This window comes from Grosmannia clavigera (assembly GCF_000143105.1).
Source record: "Grosmannia clavigera kw1407 unplaced genomic scaffold GCSC_144, whole genome shotgun sequence".
NCBI lineage: Eukaryota > Fungi > Ascomycota > Sordariomycetes > Ophiostomatales > Ophiostomataceae > Leptographium > Leptographium clavigerum.
This window is the reverse complement of record NW_014040797.1, coordinates 1,440,056-1,455,884: the sequence shown is the minus strand read 5'-3', so window position 1 is coordinate 1,455,884 and position 15,829 is coordinate 1,440,056. Positions and strand designations below refer to the sequence as shown.

The window sequence follows — 15,829 nt, the reverse complement described above, 5'->3', positions numbered from 1 at the left end:
GTGCCCGGCTGTGAGGGTTTATGGTGTGTCGATCGAACTGACTTGCAAGTCGAGCTCACAATTCCATGAGTTGAAGGAGGTGATGTGAAAGTGCGAGCAAGTGCGAGCAAGCATACAAAAGAGACAAAGTGGCGCAAAATCCCGACGTTGTGTTTGCTGGGAACAGACCCGTAGATAGATTCCAGGGACTTGGGAGCAGTATTATGGGACGGCAGAAGGGGGGGGGGGGGGGTGGGGGGTGTGAATGCAAAAAGGGGAAGGGAAAATAGAGGGAAGTTGCCGCTTCGGTTTCGGGCGGTCAGCTAAATTTGGGGTATTATTGAGGCGAGCCTAGTGGGTATTGGCGAAGCGCGCGGGAAGAGAAACCCAGCAGCCAACTCGAAATATCACGGTGGCAATCAGCGTGCCGCAACCACGTTGTCTGCCTTGTCGAGGCAGACCGATGACAAGGAGTATCTTGTTGGTTGATGGTGTGCCTAGTTGTCGGTCATTTCAACAGTATCAAACGGAAGTGCTTCTCTGCGTGTCGACGAGCGGCAATGAATTGTCGAGGGCGGGCAGATGAGTGCTGCAGACGAACAAGATGTATTGCTATTGTCGTCGAAGCTGTCGTCGCCCGAGGGTAAAAATGGCAGCGTTGGTCGGGCGTGTTGGTAAACACTCAACGGACTTGTTTGTGAGGCGGAGGTGAGAAGAGGAAGAGAAAAAGAGGAGCACAGACGAGACATAAAAAGGAAAGAGACGATCAGCTGTTTCCCTGACCGGAGAGGGGATAAAGAAGGAAGGAACGACAAGGCCGGGGTGGAGAATAGGCAGGTGCACAAGCAAAGAGGAGCAAGACAAGGGGATCCGCTAGCTGGCACACTCCGTACGGAGCAGTTATTGGAAAGGGAAAGGACAGGAGCAAGCTAACTTGTGGTGCTAAGCGACAGGTGCGCCAGTAATACCTACGTAGTGTCCAAGTGGGGGATGCACAGTGCGGTGCAAGAGAAGGAGCATTTGGCAAGGGGGCCTAGTGAGCGTTACGCTGGAGAAAACAGACAGCCCCGGGGGGGGGGCAATATACAGAATAGTACGAGTACTATGTACGTGTAAACTAGCCATACTACGAGTATGTAGGAGAGCGGCCGAATACGACACTGGGAGCAATGCGGCCGTCTCGACACCACGCACGCATCGAGAGAGCAGCGGTCTGCAGCGACACCGGCGGTCCGGTTCGGACGCCTTAGTTGTGCCTGGTGTGCGAACGCTGACGAACGACGGGGCGGCGAGGCAGAGCGTGCCCGTACTGGCAAGATAGCATACATTGTACGGAGTAAGCGTGTGCAGTGTCAGGGAGCAAGTAAGATCGTCGTCGCACAGGAGGCGGGCTTGGGGGCCTTCGGCCTGGAAACAACGCCCCGCTTGTCTTATTTTGACCCGACCGCCCCTTCAGGACTTCTGCTAGCGCAGGTTTCGCAGCCTGCGGCTAGCCCAGAGGGGCCAGAGGGGAGTGCACTTCTGCCCGATGGAGTTGGGTTCGATGTTGTATGTAGAGAAGAGATCGAAGGAAGATACTTTGTACAGAGACGATGTGCTGCAACTCGGGGCGACTGGGCAGAAGTGCTGCTCGTATGAGTCGCCAGCTGCCCGGCTGTCCTGCCGTAGCGGCTGCAGCGGCAATACTATGTACAGGAGCACGGAGTATTGGGAGCGGTCCGTATACGGCGTTGCAGCCCGCTCCCTGTAAGAAATGGTAAGGGCACCCTGTCGCCTGTCGGGGTGCTGGAAACAATTGGCAGGCGAACAAGTCGTGGGAAACCCCGTCCAATTCGAGACCTTGCTTGTGGAGCACAACTCAGATGCTCCCGTACTCGTACGAGAAAGAGAGTACGAGAGACCGGCGCCACGGTACAGGTGGTGGTTACTGAAGCGTCGCCCCAAAGTGCGCTAATCCGCCCCGAATGAAGACGTACGGAGCTTTTCTGGCCGGATACCCAAGCAATTCTAGTCTCTCCACACACCTCCGCCGATCAGCAGCAGCGCCAGTCTCTTCCAGGAAGCATTTTGCGCCGCTAGACAGCAATCCAGCATATGTGCATAGAAGTAGGATATATGGCCTAAAGGTATGGAAATACGGAATAGAGACGTACTCCCGTATATGCGCGCCTGTCGTATTCTTCGAGCGCGTCGTGAAAGGGAAAAATAAAAGTCTACTCGTATCGTTCTGTCGCATCGTTCGCGAAAATTGCCGGTAGAACTCGTGGCACGAAAAAGAAAGCAATACTCCGTATGAGCGCAGACTATTGGGTCTCATCCTCTTGTATGCCGACGAATAGTCCGTACGAGTACGGAGTACTCGTACAGGGAACGAATACATGCACAGAGAACGAATACATGCACAAGCAGTTGACATATCGTTTTTGTGGGGACAGACCGTTAGAGTGGTCTACCAACGTCCTGTAGGATGTCGTAGAATCCCCCCGAAAATGACTGGTACTATGTAAGACAAGGCATCCCCCTGTATCTCATATAGTACGGGTATTGTGCATATCTTTATTGGGCCAGGACGCCTGCTCCGTACGAATGCTGACTTTGTGTTCCGTACAGCGGATAATACCGCGGGTATAGTTGTCAACGTATAACCAACATCCAGACAGTCTGCCGTCCATTCAGAACACGGCCCGCTCACACGGAATAATGCAGTCATCTGCAGGGTAGTTGAATCCAACCTATCGTTGGAGCTACGGGACGTCCCTCCTGCCCCTGTAAATGTGGGAGCGACTCCAGGCTTCTCCTTGGAAATTCCAGTAATATGACGATGTGCTTAGAAGGGGGGTCTCGTCTGACTAAAGGATCGACGTACGGAGCAGTACGGTGTATTGCTGTGGACAAGCGAGTGAGAGGTCCGCAAGATGCTCCGCCTTTCGAGATGTTCGGGGCCAAAAACTGATCCGATGGGTTGTGCTACATATTCCACATCGTGCTCATATCTTGCTATTTCGCAGCATGTGCAGGCGACCACGCGTTGCTTGCTGTAGAAGGCAGCTCATTGTGAGCCGAGACTGCTTTGCTGGACGTCATAAACTCGGGACATGTGCTGTTTCATTCATGCACCGTGTGCACTACGCAAAACACTGTGCATGCTTCTGCAGGTGTTCCACTTCTGACTTACGAGTCAACTAACGAGGAAGGTTCCTCCGTGAGGCCCCTTCCAGCCTGCCGGGATGGCAGATTTAGATGTTCTATAGCTAAAGCTTGACTGCGTCATGGTCTAGCCAGAACCATACATAGCCCCGAGAACAGCGCGGGTTTTTCTTTCCCGAAAATGACACCGACCAATTATGGCGACCGGGGGCTGGCACATTAGGGAGGCAGGAGAGTTGGGCGGCCGGGAATAGGGGGAAATAACATGAAAAAGACATCAGAGATAAGCAGCCGAACCGAGTGCGTTGCTACACAGGACGGCAAAACGGTTCGGATTCGGCAGAGAAGGACGCTATGAAATGGGATGGGGTCCGAACCCAAAGCAGTCTGTGCCACCCCTGTTCTGGCTCTCTTTTCATAAAGTCGATCCCCCCGTCCAGAGAAGGCTTTCTACGGAGTACATAGTACGCTGTGAACCGTCTCTCTTGGCCCAATGGGCTTTCCTTTGCAGCCATCCCTGTCTGATCTCACCCAGATACGGAGCACAAGGCTGCACGAAGACCTTGCTGTGAGGCCCAACACATACCGATACGCTGAGTAATAATACGTGCCTCCATTCGTACCAGCTGCTCGGTGTTCTCTGATCCCTTCTTCCCTCGTGCTTGCTGGCCCGCGACGCCGAGCCGTGTCGCAGTATCCTGATGGTGGAATGTTCCGTTCTCCTCGTTGTTTGGTTCAGGTCTTGTGGTCAGACCGTCCCGGTTTTCTGCAACCGTAATACTGGGAAGCAGAAAATCCGTGACACACTACTACGACAGTGCGATAAGTCGGGATCGAACAAGGCAAGAGCCCCCACCCGGTTCTGGTTCTAGCCCGGGTGGCTCGATAATACACAGTAGCCTTCTGCGACAGCTGGCAGAGCTTGCCGCCTTGCGTTGGGCATCAAAAGTTGGGTTCTGCCAACGAGCAATGCACGATACCGCAAAGACCGGTGGCTGCACCTGCACAGGGGTACAGGGGCCTCAAGCCTTTCCAGGGCGTATCGCTGTACAGAGCAAGGTGTAGAGAAAGCGCCACCGTTTCAGCACATGCGCCCTCGAGCCAGCGCTTTTTCTTCCGCCCTCACAGCCGTCCTCGGGCCAGCATGACGAAGACGATCACCTGAGCGGCCGAAGCAGAGACCTAACCCTGGCGGCACGGGTGATGTGCAACAGGGAGCCGTTTTGTCTGCTTGGAGGTGGAAAAACTCTGTGGCGCACGTACTACTCCGTATGTGATAGCCGACCCAAGAACAAGCTTTGGCTTGCCTGGCAATATTGAAAAATAAACCCAACGACCGTTGATCTTGCTGAAGGAGGCATGTCGGATCCGATAGCGCAGCCCTTGTCTCGTAAACTCTGACAAGGCTTTTGATTTGGGATCATGCTACGTCGTACGGAGTGCTCCGTACTTTTTCTCCCGGGTTTCTGCTTTTGTTACTAATCAAGGGAAACGTAGCGATAAAATGATACATAAAATATATATATATAAATAAACACCTCCTAGCAGTGCAGCTATGACCCCCCCTCTCCCTTTCGGTGGCCGGTCAACAGGTAACACTGAGTATTGGCATGCGGTGACGAGAATAGCTGCTTGGCCACGGCTGCTCACTGGTCCTGATACAGCTCACACCGGCCGGCTGGACCAGAGATCCTGCCCAGCAGTCACAGCGATCCGGAAGACCGATCAGCTGATTCGAGCGGCAAGTCCGCGGGACGTCCTAACCAGGAAACTCGCATGGGGCAGCGCATGCATTCTACGAGCTACGAGCTACGAGCTATGAGGACTCTACGGAGTACGTCCCATGGCTGCAGCCGGCCAATACTATGCAAACACATCGTACGTGGCAAGGTTAGCCTGGCATCCCCCGCACGGGTCTGCCGCGTAACATATCCGGATGGAACAAAGGAGAATGACAGAAAAAGTAGGTAGGATAAAAATACTGAACAGCACGACACAGATGGCCTGAAAGAGTCTGTTCTCGTGCCGTGTATTGCGGCACATGGATGCATGCAAGTGTGGGCCTGATGAGAAATGTTGGGAGACCACTCGTATTTGCACAGGACGACGCCTTTTCCAACAAGGCGCCCGGCCAGCATAGAGAATTGGGACGGTCCTTGCGCGGTTTATTAAACAAGAAGGAGGGCATCCGACCGGGATCAGGCAGCCCATCTCCTTCCCGTCTTGGCCACCAGCTCGCCTCTTCGTATACAGAGCCCACCGGATGACTCCGTAGACACGTACTCTATCCATATCCACCGCGAGAGCCGTCTCACGGAAGACCCCGTCATCTCTCGACTCCGTGTCGCCTCTCCTTCGCTCGGGATAACGACGAAACGGGCCGGAACGTCTGCCTCCAGCAAGAGCCTACTCCGTACATAGTAACAATCTTACTCGTAGTGTTCAAGGCCCCACAGCAAAATGAACAGCCGTTTTTGCGCCACGGCAATCATGCTTTGCACCCTGTAACGCACTGACGTGTACCAGCACTGCTCCTTTGATGATAAGTAATCAGCCACCCTGCAAGTCCCAGGCGTCCGCCCCTTAAGCGACCCGACTGGACTGCGCGCTGCTGCGCCTCCACTCCCCGTAGCAGTTGCTCCTGCACCGCGCAGGGACTTTATGTTCAAAGCAATCTCGCCCTAGCGGACATGGGCCAAACCAGACTGCCGTATTACCGCTGGCATGGAGTACATACGAGTATATGAGATACGCAGGGCAGAGCAATGTTTTGGATGTGGAAGACGAAAAAGAAAAAAGAAAAAACAGAAGAAAAAAACAGAGTCGAGCGGCAGGATGCAACCAGGATAAGCTTTCCATATTTCTTCTTCCACATCTTTATTACGGAGCGATGTGCCCCGCCATCAACGGTCGACGGTTTCTCACTATTTTATCATGTTCCAACAAGGGACTCTGCATTGGACTTTGGCCCGTCCAACTTTTTCCGGAAATATCACCATCATAAGTCCGGAATGCAGTTCTGCACAGTGCGTCTTGTCCGCTACCCACTCACACCTGGCAAATCGTTTCGTCTTTGGAACCCTGTCTTAACAGACTACTCCGTACTTCGTATTTGTGTTGTGCGTGAGCTGCGTGCGACCTCCTTGCGATACTATGTAGCTTCGCGCACAAGTCTCGTGGTTGACAAAGCAAGGGGCTCCGCGTTTCTAGCCCGAGAGGGGTTCATCCGAGAGTCTATTGGTGTGTCTCACTCTACTCCGTACGCTGTGCGAGTACGCACTCGCAAGCCCCATGACTTCACACGACATGTGCGACGAATGCCTCCATACTCGTACGGCGTCGTTGATCCATGCAGCTGCCCGGAACCGTTTAGCTGGAGGCCCTGTTTATTACTTGTTGCCGTGGACAGGCACTTTCGTATGTTCAGTACACAGCGTGATGGGGCTTCTCGGCGGCCCGTGTTCCTTGCCCTATTTCCGAGGCAATCTGTCAGATGTCAGAAAGCGCACATCTGTATGGAGAAGGGTTAAATATCGGATTGGGGGCGCACTCTCCGGATAGCTTTTGCAATTTGGGGTCCTATAGTACGGAGTAGAGTGGCTCGAGCGCTCCGTGGGAAAGAAATGCGATCAAGATGACAACATATATCCTGTATATTAGAGTACTCGCAATAGGAGGAAGTCGGGTACGGAGCACGGCTATCGGAGAGGACGGTCGGAAAAATGTGCAGCCGATTCGGGAATTGGAAAATTGCCCGATTTGAAACTTCATCGATAGCTTTTTGTGTCAAGAGTCATAGAATCATCGCACATAGAGAATCGACGACACAGACAGGGCCATTGCCGCAACTTCCTCCTTCCGCTCCCATTGCTCAACTTAGAATTAGATATCGCTCGCAACCAACTAGACGCTCCCGTCTTGCCTCCCGCCTGCCTGCATTCGACCTGTGCCCTTATCGTTGAGCACAGTTTCGGACGTGTCTTTCGCCTCAATAATACCTAAATTGGGGTCTTCCCTTCCAGTTTATTTTATGCAACGCGCGCTTTCCAAGGCTTCAGGACAGACGAATCAGACTACCATCTCCCCGACTTTAGCATCCTCTTCTACCCAACATGGCCTCGACCATCCTTGTCCGGGCGCCTCTGACCCCCGCTGTTCTGAGCATGGCGAACACCACAACGACCCCTCTTTTCCGGTCGGTGACGTCGAGTGCGCCAGCACTGGGGGTGGCTTTGTGGGCACTCGTGCCGACACAAACCCTGTGGATATCAAGAAGCTCGACGAAAAGCTGCGTCGATTGAGCGTCCAAGCTACCCGGCCTGGAGATATCCACTCGCAGGCGAAAACGCATTCTGGGGAAAAGACTGCCGAAGATGCTGTTGTTGCCGCTTCTGCTGCCGTCACTCCTGCGGGCCAGCGTATCGCCGAGTATGAGCAGGCTCTTACCCCTTCGACATCGAAGCGTGGACATGGTACACTGCCGGATGCCGGCCTTTTTCCTGGCTTTCCTTCACAGGGAAGACAGCTTGTCGACTTTCCAAATGGTGAGACAATCCTGAGTCTGAGTTTCGGCGATTCAGTTACCCATTTTTCGATAGGTCTTGCTCACATGCTTTTTTAAAAACAGAAATCTTGACGCACATCTTCTCTTACTTGCAGCCTGGCTCTCATGCTGCAGTCGCCCTCGTTTCCAAGCGGTTCTACTCTCTGATCACCACCCCGCATGCATGGCGCATGGCCTTCCGGCGCTATTTTCCAGGACAGGAGCCGGGTTCGCATTCAGACACTTCCAATTCGCCTGTTGTGCTAGAAGATGTGGCCAAGTCGGAAGCTCCTCTCTTCTCACGACTGACGTCTCTAGCATCGTGGCGGAGCGAGTATCTTTTGCGAACCCGCCTGCTTCGAAGCATTGCTTCTGGGAAGCCTGGAGCTATCATTGGTGCCAATGGCGAGAGCGTTGGGGCGGTGCGGCCTGGTGGAGGCGTAAAGAAGGCCACGGCGGTGATAACGTACAGTTCCCAGCTACCATGGATGGTAAATCGCCTGCACGCCGTGTTTTCCAGCACAGGAAAGAAGTCGGCCCGGGTTGTGCATGGAGCCTCGGATTTGGGCGTTGCCACAGCAAGCAACCCAGCCATTGGCAAGCTCGAGAGCTGGGGCGCTCGAGAATCCTTCGCTGCTGCACAGCTGGACGAGATATTCCCCCAGCTGACGCCATACGGACTTCACGACGGGCCGGCAGCAGTTCCCAACGTCATGGATATCAGCCAGCTCTATGGCAGCATCATCGGCGAGGGCTTTCCTGGAGGCCGTCCTCTGTATCGCGCCATGGGCAGCCACGGCTTTTCCTACCTGGAGAACCATGCGAGAACCCGGAGCACGGCTCAGGACCAAGATATCCCCAACATTTCCGAAGACTCGGAAGCTGTCTCTGCAGTGTGGGTAGCAAAGTCGGCTGCTGTCCCCGCGGTGACTCGGTCCATGATTGCGATGCTAGCAGGCACGACATTGGGTGTTGTGTCCGCCTACTCCTTGGCAAAGGCAGACTCTGGATCGCGGTACGCGCACAACCAAGTGACTGCGCGCTGGGTGCTGTGTCCGGGCATTCCGATTATCGCCATACAAGCCGATGACAGCTTCAGCGAGAAACGGAGGGCGATGGGCCGCGTCTGGGCCGTGGCACTGAATGCCCTGGGAGAGGTGTACTATCTCCAGGATGTCCCCACGCCAGCTGCGAGTCCGGCTCCTGCACTTGGCCAGCGTTTGTCTGACGTGCATGAGAAGCTGGCATGGCAGGCCGGTCGCACAGCAAGATGGGAGCTCGTGGAGCTGACCCGTCGGTCACCCACGTCGGACTGGTTTGATGCCAAGAATGCATCGCTTGTGTTGGCAGCATCTCCGTCACCGCCACGCTCGTCGTCCAACTCGATGAAACTCAGCCAGGAGCAGTTAGTGGCTGAGGCTCGCGAGATTGAAAAGTTTATCGATCTCACGCCTGCTACTTACAGATCTGTGTACGACGACGGCTGGGACATGCGACGGAAGCTCGAGGTGGATTTCAGCGGTGGCCGCAGTGGCTATAGCACTGAAGCTGACGGCAATGCGGGCGAAAGTGTTTTCGTCATCAGTTGTGGCATCGAGCCAAATGGACGCCCAGCCACGGTTACCCGCTTCACCCGCTTTGCCACGAGCGCGACGACACAAGCGCCCTCTCCTGCCTTTCCTGCCTCTCCTGTCCGCTCAGAGTTGCAGCCCACGCCAAGCCACGTGTTTTCAGTCTTTGGTTCTGGACTAAATACACCAGCCCCTCAAGAGCCTCGCGTACTTGTAGTGCCTCGAGTACAAGCGGCTGCAGATGGACGGTCGACCCCCACTGCCGGTTGGCAATCGACGGAGTTGTCGTTCAAAACGGGCAATAACAATATGCACACGGAGATCACTTGCACTGCGGTAGATCTAAGTGTCTTCTCCCTGTCGGCGCCCTTTGAAGACCCTCTGGTCCAGCAGATGGACGGGAAGCTAGATAGCGCTTACAGTGGGGAAATTCCTGGCCGTCGAGCGCGATGGATTGCTATTGGAACCAAGACTGGCGCAGTGTTTGTGTGGAACATGCGCGAGACGTCATCATTGTCGTCGTCGGAAGCAGCTGCAGCGGTGCCGTCTGTGCGGCCGCTGCGAGTGATCCAGACGGAGTCGCCCGAGGTTTCAAGCCTGGCTGTGTCGTCACTGTTTCTCGTGCATGGTGGAAGCGACGGGTTGGTGCAGGCATGGGACCCTTTGGCGTCTACGGTCGAGCCGATCCGGACGCTGAACTCGAGATCGCAGGGGCGAGTGCCACGCCATCTAGCTCACACACGTCCCGAGTTTTCGCGGGCCAGTTTTTCAGTTGTGCGAGCCATCTTCCTCGACCCGGACCCGACAGCCCTTCGTGGCGTGCTGGCCGTGGGCACTCTGCTGCGGTACTGGTCGTACAGCTCGAACAGTTTTGGATCGAGCCGGAAGCGATTGCGCCGTGTTCGCCACGCTACGGCAGATGGACAGCTGGTCAGTCGGCGATTAGGCGTGCGGGAGAACGGCTATATTGCTGCTGAAACGGCCGAGCTGCGGCGTGAGCAAGAGGACGACTCGCGGCACCGCTCCTGGATGTGCAATCGTTTCGGTGTCGGCCTGGCCGATCTGACCGAGGAGGAAGCCGTTCGCTATGCCGAGATCATGTCGCAGGAGACGTTGTTGGATGAGCAGGTCCGCTCGAGCGGTTTCAGCGGCCCCGACAGCGCCAACGGCTCGTCGGCCGACCAGGCATCGTTGACATCTTCGATCTCATCCAGCGCAGCCGAGACCCTGACGCCCGCGGCAAGTCTGTCGGAGCAGCAGAGTCCTCCATCAGCCACGAGCCCGTCTGTTCTGGCTGCTTCCTCTGCTTCGGCCACATTTGTCACCGATGACGGCTTTGAGCTGCAGATTCAGCGCGCCATCCGACTGTCACTTATGGAGGGCGTCAATGACGACAGCAACGGTGAATTTTCTGTGACGTATCGACCGGCAAAACAGAGAGAAGACAAGGGAAAGGGAAAGATGCAGGCGCAGGTGTGGGAACCTGCGGTAGCAACAACGTCATCGTCCTGGCCCGATGCTGGCTCGTCGACGGCTGTTGATGGCGGCAGCGGTGGCAATGAAGACGACGACTTCCGGTTGGCGCTGGCCCTTAGTCTGCAAGACGAAGAGCAGCGACAGTTGTTGCTGCAGGAGCAGGAAGAAAACGATGCTGTCTTGGCGGCGACCTTGTACCAAGAGGAGGAATTTCCTGCACTGGAGGTCAGAGGCAAGGGGAAGGGCAAGGGCAAACACGTTTGAGGAGATCGAGATAATCAGAGGCTGGAAAGAAAGAAGGACGTGTTGTTGTTGGTCGTATCATTGTTGCACCTCCCTTTTATATGCTTTGCTCGTTCCATAGTTCTATCGATAGTTAAAGTGACTACTGCAGTTTGTCTCTCCCTGTCAGTTTTGGGCATCAGCTTCATCAGCATCAGATATTGAAGTGTCGGCTACGAATCGAAAATTCGGGATTACTTAGTGAGAGTGACAAGAGCAGAGCATGGATTTTCTAGGTACGACCAGCAAATAGCACGGCTCTCTTCATGTGAGAATAGACAGAAACAACAAAGAGTGCGCGCTCCTTCCCTTCCTTACCTCTAACTTCGAGTTCTAGCTACTTAGCAACGAAACACAACCTCGGCTATCTTAGATAACATCTTCGTCGTGTCAAGGACGCTTCTGCAACGCTATATCGAATTTTCTGTTTGCCGTGGAAAAAATACCAGACGTCAGGCCACGTAGATCAATAACCAGGTAATATCCTTAGTATACGCTCACTCGTGTGTTTCTTTGAGGCGAGCCTTTAGTAATTTTCTTTCGTAAAAAATATGGACGATAAGCAGACGACCCTGTGTGAAGATCCTCTGCAATTTAAGTATAACCATCTGCAACGGAAGCCTAAACGTGATGTATAAAAAAGCAATTAGTAACGCCGCATTCCAAGCGGAATAACCATCCACTCTGATAATCCAACCGTCTACCAGGTTTCTTCCCAAAAGGTTATGCTTGTTCCAGCTTTGTCACTGAAAATTTTCTGTTTGACCTCTGCTTCATTTTTGCAAAAGCCGCCCATAATAGCTGCGTCCCGTAGAGCCTCCCGCACCGATTTAGGCATACGGCCACTGTTTCCACAGAGGCAGATAATGGCGTCCTGAGCAAGTAATTTGCATACCTTCTCCGAGTGACGTCTGATCAGTTGTTGGACGTAATTCTTTCCTTCGTCATAGGCGTACGACAATTTGCTAGTCGACAGCGCGTCCAGTGGCGGAAGGCCAGCTTGCATTCGCAGATAGTGGTCGGATGTGTTTCCGACCAGATCATCCATCTTTTGCTGCTGGAACAAGGCGGCCTTGCTATCCGTCTTTGGGTCCCGAGAGAATGCAGGAATAACAGTGAGGGCTTTTGTCTTATCCCATTCCTCACTGAAGTAGAAGTCGGCAGCCTCATTTCGACATCCAAAAAATAGCAACGTTTCGGCAACATCGTCGTGAAGGCTACGATCGTGAATGAGACTTCGGATCGGTGCAATTCCCGTCCCTGCTGCGATTGCAATTAGAGGGCGCCGCGCAGCAAGGTGCCCGTTGGGCGGCGGTGTCTGATTTTTTATGCCAACTCTGAGCGGTGTCCCAACAGGTAGATGCTTGATGTAGTGCGAGCAAAGGCCTTGGCGTGGCTTTCGGATAATCGTCTTGTACTCAACTAGAGCAATCAAAAGCTCAAATCGATATGTGACAAGTCCGGTCACCTGTGGGTTATACGCCGTGGGCTCGCTCTGGGTGCTGCTTCTTTCTCCACGAGGCAGCGAGGCTTGCTTCGGTCCTCGTTCTGGGTGCTGGCTGCTCTTTGACTTCGCTTCTTTTGATTCAATAGTCACTTTATTCCAGTAACAACCACCGTTGGCGATGCTGTACTCGCGTCCGCGAATTATCGGAAACATGTCGGGTACGTGAGTTACAGGTATCTTTGCCGAGTAGAATTCGGCAAGCACCTCTAGTATTGTGCGACGAGGTCGTGATGTGAAGTCATAGAACTCGTTTGAAAACTGAGGCATGACAAGCTCCAGCAGCTTTTCCTTTTGGTCACCGTTCGTTGCAAAATCCGCCAGCTTTTCGAGAAACATTCGTGTTGGCACTGCGGTGAAATCAATGTTGTTCGTGAGAATATCTCTCAGAGTTGCCCCCTCTTGTAGACGGAATCCCTTGGGCATGTATCCGTTGACAAATTCCATCTTCGCATCCGCAGCTGCCCCCCATTCCATCATGTCAATGAGGTTTTGCACATCTTTTGGATAGTTCTGGGGGTACAGCACAATCACATCCCCTGGGTGAGCGGAGTATTTGAGGTTGTCCATTATCGGAATGGCGACTTCCAACGTAAGCAGGCGAACATCCTGCCAATGACCTAGAGGAGTCACTCGCGTGTTGCTGATGACTCTGGCCAACGAAGTACCGGGAATGTTGGAAATCACGGCTTTTGGGAACTCTATTGGTGCAGGAGTTGCCGGTGACTTATGAAGGAGATACTTTTCTGGAGCATCCTTCAGGATGTTGGCTTTATCGAGGATATCAACGGGCGAGCTACCCAGCCAGACGGGAGCGGTCTTTGTGTCCTGCCGCGCTCTCACTGCTAAATTTCTCTTGATGCGATCCCAGTCTTCGTCGTCTTGTTCATGCCTAGATCGTGGCCTTTCTACATGAGACAAAGCTGCGTTCCTCTCTCTGTTGGCGATGAATATAGAAGTGGCAAGGTCAGGAGACTGCGCGGCGGATGCGCTATCAATAGGCATCTCATCTGGTGTATCTAATTCCATCTTGGGCATGATCCTCAGAGAGTACCGAGGTGGAAGAGGATGGTCGGCTGGGATGAGGTCAATAGAAGCGGGTAGTGGAAAGCTGGACAGAAGATATTCTCTCAGATTCTGAACCCACGGTTGATAAATGCTGTCAACTCTTTGAGGGTCAGGTTTGTCAGCTGGGGCTCAAGCAAATATCATGCACAGGTTCAGGAGGTGAAAGACTACTTACCCGTCTTCGTGTCTCTCATCAGCTTCACCGCGATCAAAGACCTCCTGGGCTCCTAGATGAAGGAGGCGACTGCGAAGCAACCTTGATGCCCAATTGTATCTATACAGGCGTGAGAAAATCGACAGGAAAACAAGAATGGTTCGGGTAGCACACTTTTGATAAGAGCTGTCGCCAAGTCCAAAGGTGGTGAACCGAACAGACGAGAGACAGTTTGGTGGAAGTTTAGCTCTGCGCAGACTCTTCCAAAAACCCAAAGCATTTTTAGGAAACTGTCCCTGTCCAGTCGTGGATATGACGAATATGACCAGGCTGAAGTCCGAGAGCAAAGTATTCTGTCAGTGTCAGCACATTGTAGTGTCCTCAACAAAGCAGTTGGATTCGGCTCTGTGTACTGATAGAAAAAGGAAAGAGTATGTTGTATAGCTGCAAGCAAGCAAGAGTAAACGGGTATAAGATTGGACATACCAACTTGATACCATCCATCTCTTCCAACTCCGTGCTGAATCGTAGCCTTTGACATAGCCTATCGATCTCTCCTGCCTTCTCCTGAGCGTTGCCCGTTTCTGAGCCATACAGGATGAGGATTCGGCGTTCTGAGAGAGCCATTGCTTTAAACAAAAAATTGGATGCTCCTGCCGGTCTGGGCCGTCGCTCTATTACACGCAACCAACTTGATCGCCCTACTGATACGACGTTCTGAAAGTGTACAACGGTCGGCTTAAAACGATACGGTATCGCCCGTTGCCAACCGGCCGCTATCAGGAAGAAAGATGCTCCGTCAACCTTATTTGGTTCATGCAGCTTGACTTGGAAAAAGAGACTCTCCTTGAGTATAGGATTCTGATTGGTGTGATGCAGTCTGTCGGGTTGCAGTTTGTGCAGCTTGCATGTGAAGATACGAGAAAACTAAATTATTGCAAATTTCGCGACTTCCAGATACCAAAATTTAGTTTGTCCTAACGCAAGTACTTGCCCATACGTCACTATATGGCGGGGTACTTGTGGCGCTCAATGTCCACCGCTGGCCGATTTCGGCCGTTGTGGAAGCGAGAAACGTCGTGAGAGGGCTGGCGAATTGCGCCGCACTGCTCCGATATTTGGTCTTCTTCTTTGAGCTACGCAGTCCAAATAGTGGTACGCTTTGCGAGCAGACATTATGCACCTGATGTTGGGCCGTAATGGGAAGCTAAGGGTGTTAGTATGTGCTACCATGGTCGGTGCTGCCCAATTCGCATGATGACGAGTTGAGCCTCTGCGAGTATTCTTGTCTCGTTCTTCTTTTTCTTCTTCGTTCTGCATGAAAGTTTCTCGAATGCTACATCTGAGGCCTGCCCCTGGTGAGTCAACGGGTATGTTGCCTTGTCACTTTTTATTAAGATCTCATCTGCGTTAGAATTGAGTTGCGGGGTGGATGCGCAGGGCGGCATAGAGAAGCGACGCGCTTGGGCATGTATGCTGCTGTCTATGTTTTGATTCGTCCTTTTCGCCCAATCAGACGGGTTTGGGTTACCTGCCAAATCGCTATTTCCCCGGATAAGTGCACAGAATGGGCAACTAAGGGAAAAAGGGCTATTATTCTCGAAGTTAGCTGCCGGTTTTGGACGAAACCTCAATTGGGCTGCTGCTTCCTTTTGCTTGCAGCAGGCAACAGCAGGCAACAGCAAGCGAAGCAGGGGCAGGTGCCACCCATACGTTCATAGCCAGTTACGGGTGGTCCTTGGTTGGGCCCATAACCATAATTCTGAAAACCGCATGCTCGCAAAGACGTAGCAACCTAGGAGACTTGGCGGATCAACATAGGATGATGCGCGTGGGTGCTTTACCGACAGACGTCGACGCATGACGTGAATTTTCGGCCGTTCTGGCGGTACTCTGATGTTGGATATCGGCGGAAGGAGCTGTCAGATACGTAGCCATAACATAATAGTACAGAATCCTAGGGGAAAGTGCGACCTGGTCGGTGCGCCAGAGCATGTCCTTGAAGAAATTTCGGTGCCAACGGCTGCCCAAACGCACTGAATCGCTAATGCAATGCGCTGGTTGCGCCTGCCCCTGACGTTTGAACGTTGCAAGTCACCTGTACC

At 53.3% G+C, this 15,829-nt stretch overlaps 3 protein-coding genes across 3 annotated transcripts; 2 read left to right on the top strand and 1 right to left on the bottom strand.

The window, feature by feature from the left end:
• Positions 1-628: 628 nt before the first annotated feature.
• Positions 629-1,617, top strand: CMQ_2591 (uncharacterized protein; the record flags this gene model as incomplete). The annotated part of the gene is made up of 2 exons (XM_014316669.1): positions 629-649; positions 1,120-1,617. The coding sequence occupies 2 exons, from the start codon at positions 629-631 to the stop codon at positions 1,615-1,617; spliced, it is 519 nt and encodes a 172-aa protein (XP_014172144.1).
• Positions 1,618-7,238: 5,621 nt separating this feature from the next.
• CMQ_2632 (f-box and wd domain containing protein) lies at positions 7,239-10,980 on the top strand (the record flags this gene model as incomplete). The annotated part of the gene is made up of 3 exons (XM_014316710.1): positions 7,239-7,352; positions 7,400-7,670; positions 7,754-10,980. 3 exons carry the CDS (start codon positions 7,239-7,241, stop codon positions 10,978-10,980), a joined length of 3,612 nt encoding a protein of 1,203 aa, XP_014172185.1.
• A 718-nt stretch (positions 10,981-11,698) lies between these two features.
• On the bottom strand, positions 11,699-14,351 carry CMQ_2638 (NADPH-dependent fmn FAD containing oxidoreductase; the record flags this gene model as incomplete). Its single annotated transcript, XM_014316716.1, has 3 exons — positions 11,699-13,661; positions 13,746-14,077; positions 14,211-14,351. The coding sequence occupies 3 exons, from the start codon at positions 14,349-14,351 to the stop codon at positions 11,699-11,701; spliced, it is 2,436 nt and encodes an 811-aa protein (XP_014172191.1).
• Positions 14,352-15,829: the final 1,478 nt, after the last annotated feature.